The sequence below is a fragment of the Phycodurus eques genome, chromosome 13 (genome assembly GCF_024500275.1).
Source record: "Phycodurus eques isolate BA_2022a chromosome 13, UOR_Pequ_1.1, whole genome shotgun sequence".
Taxonomy (NCBI): Eukaryota; Metazoa; Chordata; class Actinopteri; order Syngnathiformes; family Syngnathidae; genus Phycodurus; species Phycodurus eques.
Genome location: NC_084537.1, coordinates 3,288,348 through 3,298,191, shown reverse-complemented (window position 1 = coordinate 3,298,191; position 9,844 = coordinate 3,288,348). Strand labels below are relative to the sequence as shown.

The following is a 9,844-nucleotide window of genomic DNA, read 5'->3' as shown; positions in this document are numbered from 1 at the left end:
AAACTTAAGCAGCTTCGCCAAGCTAAGGAAGATGCATATCAGAGCGGGGACAGGGCCCTGTATAATCGAGCTAGAAACCAGCTTACTAAAGAAATTAACATTGCAAAGAGGATCTATGCAGCAAAGTTGGAAAAACAGTTTAGCGCGAACGACTCAAAATCAGTCTGGCGTGCATTCCAATCGCTGACTAATTACAAGCGACGATCCCCCCAAGCTGAGAACAATAGCACACTAGCCAACGACTTGAATACCTTCTATTGCAGATTTGAAAAGGACAGTTTCACTCCACACACCCACCCGGCCGCACCCACGACCACAACCGCACCTCTGACTTCTGCGTTAACCATCCATGAACAGGATGTGAGACGCATCTTCAAACAACAGAAGATTAACAAAGCGACAGGACCGGACCATGTGTCCCCATCCTGCCTCAAAGTCTGCGCGGACCAGCTCGCTCCAGTCTTCACTCAGATCTTTAACAGATCTTTGGAAATGTGCGAAGTTCCATCCTGTTTCAAACGCTCCACCATCATTCCAGTCCCCAAGAAACCTGCAATCTCTGGTCTGAATGACTACAGGCCTGTCGCTTTGACATCTGTGGTCATGAAGTCCTTTGAACGTCTCGTGCTGTACCACCTCAAGAGTGTCACAGGTCCCCTGCTGGACCCCCTGCAATTTGCCTACCAAGCGAACGGGTCTGCGGATGATGCAGTCAACATGGGACTGCACTTCATCCTAGAACACCTCGACAGTGCAGGGACCTACGCGAGGATCCTGTTCGTGGACTTCAGCTCAGCGTTCAACACCATCATCCCTGAACTCCTTTCAACCAAGCTTCTCCAGCTCAGCGTCTCACCTGCCATCTGCCAGTGGATTTACAGCTTTCTGACGGACAGGACACAGCAGGTCAGGCTGGGGGAGGCCACCTCATCCACACGCAGCATCACCACTGGGGCACCCCAAGGTTGTGTCCTCTCTCCGCTGCTCTTCTCTCTCTACACGAACGACTGCACCTCAGCGAACCCGACTGTCAAGCTCCTGAAGTTTGCAGATGACACCAATGTCATCGGCCTCATCAAGGACGGTGACGAGTCTGCATATCGACAGGAAGCGGAGCGGCTGGAGCTGTGGTGCGGCCGACACAACCTGCAGCTGAACACGCTCAAGACGGTAGAGATGATCGTGGACTTCAGGAGGCATCCTTCGCCACAGCTGCCCCTCACGTTGTCCAGCTGCCTTGTGTCAACCGTCGAGACCTTCAAGTTCTGGGAATTACAATCTCTCAGGACCTGAAGTCGGCGAACAACATCAACTCCGTCCTCAAAAAGGCCCAGCAGAGGATGTACTTCCTGCGGCTTCTGAGAAAGCACGGCCTGCCACGGGAGCTGCTGAGGCAGTTCTACACAGCGGTCATCGAATCAGTCCTGTGTTCTTCCATCACAGTCTGGTTTGGTCCTGCTACAAAAAAGGACAAACTCCGACTGCAACGGACAATCAAAACTGCTGAAAGGATTGTCGGTACCCCCCTACCCACCATTGAGGACTTACACGCTGCCAGAACTAAGACAAGGGCGTGCAAAATCCTCTCGGACCGTCTGCACCCCGGTCACCGGCTCTTCCAGCTCCTTCCCTCAGGTAGGCGCTACCGATCAACGCAAACTAGAATTAGTAGACATTCCAACAGCTTCTTCCCTCTTGCGATCAACTTCTTAAACACCTAACCTATAATTCCATTACAACAAGCTGGCAATTTTTTGACTTGAGTTCGTTGTCACATTTCTGTGGGGCCAATTATGTATTACTCGTGCACTCACTGTAGTTGTCTCGCCATGCTGCACTATTTGCATATACTGGCCACTCATGCCAGAGTAGCATCTGCTCCATTTGCACACTGATTGAGGAGTATCTGTAACATTTGCACAACCAACATTGTCCCAGATGATCGCACTACTCGTCACTTTAAACCGCATACACTCCTTGAAGTCTCACCGCCCTTTGCACAATGGTCATTGCACCGGACTATTGCAATATTAGTCGTTCGAACTGCTCTAAGTGCTAGAGGACTCTGCATCTTTTTGCACAATTGTTTTTTGTCAATGTCTTGATGTCCCCAAAGTGTTCTGTAAATTGACTATCTGTTGTACTAGAGCGGCTCCAACTACCGGAGACAAATTCCTTGTGTGTTTTGGACATACTTGGCAAATAAAGATGATTCTGATTCTGATTCTGAAGAAAGACACATTCCAATATGACAGGGGTACATATGACTGCATATATGTACATTTGTGCTCGTAAATGTACATACCCAGGGAAAATTTTTTTTGGGGGGGAAAAAAAAAAAAAAAAAAAAAAAAAAAAAAAAATCGAAAAAATTAAACCCAACCAAGTTTATAAAGAGCCTCGCACACGAGCGCACGGGGCTCTCTTATCCATCAAAGGATATGGAGACGCACGTTCTTTTCTCTCGCAATGACGGGGACATGCTGACAGGAGGAATAAACCAGGCTACTTGGATAGCTTGTCTATTTTTGGGATTCTCCCCCTTAATTGGGTAAGACTAAAAGAATATTATAATAAGGTAATTAAAAGGACCGCCATCGACATTGCGTTAATAGGGAGAAGGACTAGTCAGCTGTTCAGAGACTCTTATTTTCCAAAATACCTTATTATTAATTAGGCTTAGGGCTCGGTAGGACTTGATCACCCCTTCAAGCTCACTCAAAAGGATATACTTGTTTTATGATTTTATAATTTTTACTATTTTGATTTCTGTTCATTTTTATTATTATTGTCATTATTTACTCTATTACATACGATGACCTTATTATTAATTAGGCTTAGGGCTCGGTAGGACTTGATCACCCCTTCAAGCTCACTCAAAAGGATATACTTGTTTTATGATTTTATAATTTTTACTATTTCGATTTCTGTTCATTTTTATTATTATTGTCATTATTTACTCTATTACATACCCTTGCTGTCATATTAATATTCTATCCTTTAATCATCACTCTATTAAAAACCTTGATTTAATTATTTTCTATTTTTGTCATTCTTATAATATGAGTTATCTCATACTCAACTTCTTATGAGTGAATGAACGTTGACGACACTAATATCACCGGGTCGTAATACTATCCCAAAAGTAACTCATCGATATCACTTCGGCTTAATACAAAAACAAATCCGTACGGTCCTAACAAGGATTGATAAAATTTTACTAGGTCAATGACAAGTGCAAACGATTCATAGAGATGGAGCTGCTGTAAAAACGGAGCGTTCATATTATTGTCCTTTTACTCAGTACGGTTACTCATCAAGGGGTGATAAGAGAGAGCAAACCGGATTGGCTCCGTAAAACTAAAGGCAGTTAGCACACCGAGGCGAATTCATCTCGACACCGGCTTAAAAAGCTCCCGCTATACAACGGGGGCTATTGACCCTTTAAACGGAGAGTCGGCCAGGACATTTCTCCCGATTAGTCCTGGGGATAAGAGGAATTTGACAATATATATAAATAAATACCAAATATATATATATTTAATTTATTTTTTATTTTTTTACAAATACAACTGATGACCGAACAACAACCATCATTAATTTCTTTATGGTTATGTTTTTTTTTTCTGAGATGCTGGACAGTTTAATTTCAATCCCATTAAAATCAAATTAAATGTGTTTTACCTGGTCTTTCATGTTTTCTTTAAAGAATTGTACACATCTTACAAATTCTGCTTGGGTCATCAAACGTGAGCACAAATGTGTGTTTTCTCATTTACAAAATAAAAGTAGGGCTGTGAATTTCAAAATAACAGCAAGTAAATAAAAAAGTATTGCGTGTTCCAATAAAGTGCTTAACTTCAGAATAATTATTTGAAAAAAACTAACAAAATACAGATAATACTTAATGTTTTTATCATATGGGTAGAAGCAAAATCATGCATTGTAAAATGCATTATACATAGGTCGAAGGGTTTTCCAGGATGTTGAGGTCAACTCTGGGTGTGCGTATTATAAATGGGTCCACATTATACATGAGAAATTACGGTAAAACGTTTTGCAACAACCAATTTTCTCACCATTAACTGTGCATCCCCCAGTGTCCTACACTGAACATGGAGCACAAATGGCTCAAACTTCAGCACAGCATTTCCACAAGCGCTGACCAGAGCAGACATCTGAAAAGCAAAACCATAAAGTAATAGGGTAGGACCTGCAAATATTCAAGTGTTTACATCATTGAGTTAATGAATAGGTTAATGACAGAAAAAACAAATCCTCACCACGTCATCAAATGTGCATTTCTTATGTGAAACAAACAGCCAGACAAGGTTTTTCTTCTGGACAACACAGCTTTCGGGAGCCTGAAATTGATTAATAACCAAAACAAGGGGAAAGAGACCAGACTGTTACACAGAAGATTTATTTAGCTTGAGCAGGCTAAACCGTTGTCCAATTTTTAGGAACCATAGGGTCATTTATAGTGATCCAGATAATTTGGCTCAGCTCAGCGGAAAGAGACGGCTCTCTAATCCGTGTAATTAATTCTTAACATTTTCAATTGGCAATCAAAACTATGAAAGTGGCTGATTTGTAGGCTTTACACGATCAGTAGAGATCGACCAATATGGGTTTTGCAGGACCGATACAGATTATTAGTAGTTAATAAGGCAGATAACCGATATTTGGAGCCGATATTCATTTGCAGTAAAAGTGTAAAAATTGGCATACAAAATGTAATACAAAAAACACACAGCCTATCCATCCATCCATTTTCTGAGCCGCTTCTCCTCACTCGGGTCACGGGCGTGCTGGAGCCTATCCCAGCTGTCATCGGGCAGGAGGCGCGGTACACCCTGAACTGGTTGCCAGCCAATCGCAGGGCACATCGAAACAAACAACCATTCGCACTCACAGTCATGCTTACGGGCAATTTTGAGTCTCCAATTAATGCATGTTTTTGGGATGTGGGAGGAAACCGGAGTGCCCGGAGAAAACCCACGCAGGCACGGGGAGAACATGCAAACTCCACACAGGCGGGGCAGGGGATTGAACCCGGGTCCTCAGAACTGTGAGGCTGACGCTCTAACCAGTCGGCCACCGTGCCGCCGCCAAGTTTATTTCATTATGAAATTTTATATTTTACCACGCAATAGCAGGGACCCTGTCATTTAAAACCATGATGCTACATTATTAATAATTACTATGACAAAAGCTACATAAAAAGCATAATAGTTGCTATGAATGCAATAAAACTACTGACAGAACACAAACAGCCTTTAGGGCTTTAATGAGCTCATGCAGTATTTAAAATGTTCTACCATTTTGTTCGGATATATCACTGAATCACTGAATTTTACTCTCACAGACATATACTTCTTACTATTATTTCACTGAATACGTTGTTACTTTTACTCACGTAATTGTTAGGAGGACTACTTTTTACTTTTATTTGAGTCAAATTACCTCCAAAGGTCATGTAATGTATGTTGACTAAAACTGTTAAAACTTTGATAATGCATCATTCCCCAACAACAAAGATGTTCGGAAATATAGGTCACAGTCTTAGATGTTTTAATTATTAAACTGAATCTAACATCACACCGTGCCTGTAAATAAACACAGTAATACTGTTCAAAATGGAGAGTATTTCCTGAACAAGTGAACTAACCAGCTCTGCGTAGCATGATGAGAGGCTGTAAAATGAAAACAACACACAGTTCTTGACGTTCTTCCTCCTCGTACTCTGCTATCCTTCTTGCACACATTTTCACAACACTTTCCACGAGCGGAAACAGAATGCACATTCATTCAACAGCTGCTATCGACTACAACTCACGGCCAGGCACTCCACAGGTTAGGTTCAATCTTAAATGCTCCTTTGATCTGTCATCTAAAATGCTCCTTTGTCCTGTCCTCTTAATCTTTAATGACATCACAACAGGCAATCACCAGCCAAGAGCAACTCAACATCAAAGGACATCCATAATCTCAACACTGCAATAATGGTTGAGAAACGACCTTTAAAATGTCGTAGGTCAGTTTGTTGAGTTTAGGGTAATAAGTAATTTCCTGTTGGAGTTACGATATCGGCCGCACTGACCTTTTTGTGCATCTGGGTCCCCTCTACATGCGTACCAATTTTCAGAGCCGTAGGTCCTACGGATCACCAAGTTCGCCTTTGATGTACTTTCGGCATCTTTTAGGTGCCGCTGTCAAGCCATTTTTAGGAAATCGCGCCCAAAAACATGAAATTATAACATTTTTCAACAGGGCCTATGTGTGTGCCAAATTTTGTGAGGTTTTTTTTTGCCTCAAAAATGGCTTTGTTTGTCATGACTAAAATAATAATAATTAACTAGAGCTGCACGCAGCTATAATCGGGCCCTTGCACTCCGGCCCCGCCGTTGGGGTACTTACAGTTTTAGGTCAGGTTGGGGTATTGGCACGATGAAGGGCCGCAAATGGCCCCCGGGGCGGTAGGTTGGACACCACGCTTTAGGACATATGCAAAGTTATGGCCCATATTGAGTAAATGTGGGCCACACAAAAATGGAGGGTGACACGCAAATGGCCCCTAGGCCATAGGTTGAACACCACTGCTGTCAGAAGCGCAAAGCTGTGTCACAAGTTATAATGTGAAAATACGGGCCATGCAAAGATGGGGGATGGCCCCCAAATGCCCCCAGGCCATAGGTAGGACATCACTGCTGTTAGACAAGTGCAACGAAAGCCTTCTCAAAGGTTACATTGAGAAAATGCAGGTCACACAATAATGCGGGATGGCCCCCAAATGTCCCCCAGGCCATAGGTTGGCCTGGGTAGAAGCAAAATCATGCTTTCACACTGCTGCAGGTCGAGTGCAAAGTTGTGACACATGCATATGTTGCAAAAAGCTCCGGCCGCACAAAATGGAAGGTGCAAAGAAAGGGCAAAGGCCAAACAAGAGGCATATGATGACATGTATGGCAGGTTGGACAATAAAGGAGAAAAGGATCTATACAGACTGCCCAGACAGAGGGATAGAGATGGGAAGGATGTGCAGCAGGTTAGGGTGATTAAGGATCGAGATGGAAATATGTTGACTGGTGCCAGCAGTGTGCTAGCTAGATGGAAAGAATACTTCGAGGAGTTGTGGAATGAGGAAAATGAGAGGGAAGGGAGAGTACAAGTGTGCTGGAACAGGATGTGGCAATGATTAGTAAGGGGGAAGTTAGAAAGGCATTAAAGAGGATGAAAAATGGAAAGGCAGTTGGTCCTGATGACATTCCTGTGGAGGTAGGAAGCATCTAGGAGAGGTGGCTGTGGAATTTTTGACCAGCTTGTTCAATAGAATTCTAGCACGTGAGAAGATGCCTGAGGAATGGAGGAAAAGTGTGCTCGTGCCCATTTTTAAGAACAAGGGTGATGTGCAGAGCTGTGGGAACTATAGAGGAATAAAGAAGAAGAAGAAGAAGAAGAATCACCTTTAATGTCATGAACATGCATGCATGCACACGAAATTTGTTCTCTGCATTTTACCCATCACAGTGAACACATACACGTTAGTGGAACACACTGGAGCAGGGGGCAGCTGAAGCGCCCGGGGAGCATTTCGGGTTATCAGTATCTTGCTCAAGGACACCACAGCCGTGAGTCCGGGGGATGTTGGCGGATGGTCCAGTCGGGGTCTTGAACCTAGGTCCGCCACGGTGGCAGGCGAAGATCTTAACCATTGGGCCACGGCTGCCCTATGTTAGTGTTGGAAACCTGTGGAGGTATAGTGTTCCCCAGAACTGGACTGGTGTTGCAATATCTCATAGATTTTTTTTTTTATGAATTTTTGAAATCCGTGGTAATGACAATCAAATATACCAATTTCAGGGGACTTTTTTTTCTCTCTTTTTTTTAAATGCCACATCAGATTTGGATGGAACCTCTTTTGTTGGAGACCTGGGGTGGTGTATCGTCCCCCAGAACTGGACTGGTGTTGCGATAGCTCAGATATTTTTTTTTATGAATATTTTAAATAAGTGGTAGTGACAGTGAAATATAGCAATTTCAGGGGACTTTTATTTTTGATATGCCACATCAGATTTGGGTGGGACCTCTTTTGTTGGAAACCTGGGGTGGTGTAGTGTCCTCCAGAACTGGACCGATGTTGCGATATCTCATTTAAAAAAAAAAATAATTTACAGATTTTTTCAGTCAGAGGTAATGACAGCAAAATATGCAGTTTTCAGAGACTTTTATTTTGAAATACAATATCAGATCTTCATCAAACCTCTTTTCGTGGAGTCCTTGGTGGTCTGTCATACAGATCTGGATTTGTCTTGCGATACCAATGGGATTATTTTATGGTGGCTTTGGCTCAGTAGGTAGAACAGGTTCGAATCCTTGCTACGACTGTCAAAGTCGCATGTCGAAGTGTCATTGGACAAGACACTGAACCCTAATTTGCTCCCAGTGGGCCTGGCATGGCAGCAGTCGCCCATTGGTTTATGAATGTGTGTGTGACTTTGTAAAGCGCTTTGGGCACTGTGCTGGTGTAGATAAAGCGCTATATAAGTGCAGTCCATTTACCATTTATTTTCCCAAAAGACATCAAATAAACTTAATGTTTTAATGCAGGTTGAGCGAAGAGCATTGACGGCCATATTATTGGGAAGCTTATATTTTCACCGAGAGTTGGCGATATATTACTGTAATGCCTAGTATGAACAAAATTAGGGGCGGCTGGCTTGACTGCTACTTTACGAGAGGAGGCTGGCTTGACCGCAGTCTCGGAGGTCATTGCTCGGGCCCTAAAAAGTGTTTTTATTGCTTTTGGGTGCATATTTTTGACAAATAATTGCACACCGTTTGGAAAAATACAAAATATCAGAAATGTTAGACCTGTCGTAAGTAGTGGACTCCAATTTCCACCTGCTGCAGCAATCAGAATGATAAAAAGTATTTGAATGATTTTTGGTTTCTATTTTTGACAATTGGATCCAGTTTTTTTGTCATCCAAGAGATCAGCAAAGTTTGACTTGTACTAAGTAGTGGCCTCCAACTGCCAATTAATACAGCAATCACAATGAGATAAGTTGTTTTTATTGATTTTTAGTGAGTTCACTTCGCCTTTGTCGTGTAACTTCGAGATGGTCTCTTTCGAATGTCAACCGAATATCAAACGTCCGGCTAACTTTCTCTCGCTACGACATTTTCACACATTACATTTTCCAAATATTTTCTGGCAGTGCAAAGAAAATTATGTAATTAGCTGAAACAAATGCAACCGCATCCAGTGATATAACAAATCAAAATAACGCTTCACTAACCGTGTCAATTACTGTAATTCGTCCGGAGCAGGAACTTGTTGTGAAATACTCCTCGTAGCTATTGAGCAAATGCACTAAGTGCACAATTTCTTCATCCACATTACCCTTTTTACTAAGGTCAACTTTGTTCAGACACCGTTTCTTCCACTCACTAAAGGTTTTCTCCATTTGTGAAGTTTGTGGGGAAGTCCAAGACCAACACCCGACTAAACAAGCTAGCGTCCTGTAACAGGCACTTGCGCAGTCTGCGGTGCGCATGTGCACCACGTCGGCCATCTTTGATCGCCAACTACGGCAAATACACTAGATCAAAATGTACGATCTGCGGTGCATAATTCATCTCCGTGGAAAACCGTCACAGAAGTCAGAATGAGCGTGTTTTCAACATACATCAGGCAGAAATGAACTATGAGTTCAGTTCACGTCCTCAAACAATATCAAATAGTTCATGAACTACTTCATGGAATCGTTCGGGTGTAACACTGTCTACCATCCATTTTACAGCTATTTAATCATCCAGAGCACTGTAAATCATACATTTT

General features: G+C 42.6%; 1 protein-coding gene across 1 annotated transcript in view; it reads right to left on the bottom strand.

The window, feature by feature from the left end:
• Window positions 1-9,562, bottom strand: part of tyw3 (tRNA-yW synthesizing protein 3 homolog (S. cerevisiae)) — a 17,150-nt gene extending 7,588 nt beyond the window's left edge. The window contains exons 1-3 of the mRNA XM_061694826.1: window positions 9,303-9,562; window positions 4,284-4,364; window positions 4,080-4,178 (exon numbers count right to left, since the gene is read on the bottom strand). Coding sequence (XP_061550810.1) covers window positions 4,080-4,178; window positions 4,284-4,364; window positions 9,303-9,560 — 438 coding nt within the window. The 5' untranslated portion in view covers window positions 9,561-9,562. The remainder of the gene's footprint in view (window positions 1-4,079; window positions 4,179-4,283; window positions 4,365-9,302) is intronic.
• Between the last annotated feature and the right edge of the window lie 282 nt (window positions 9,563-9,844).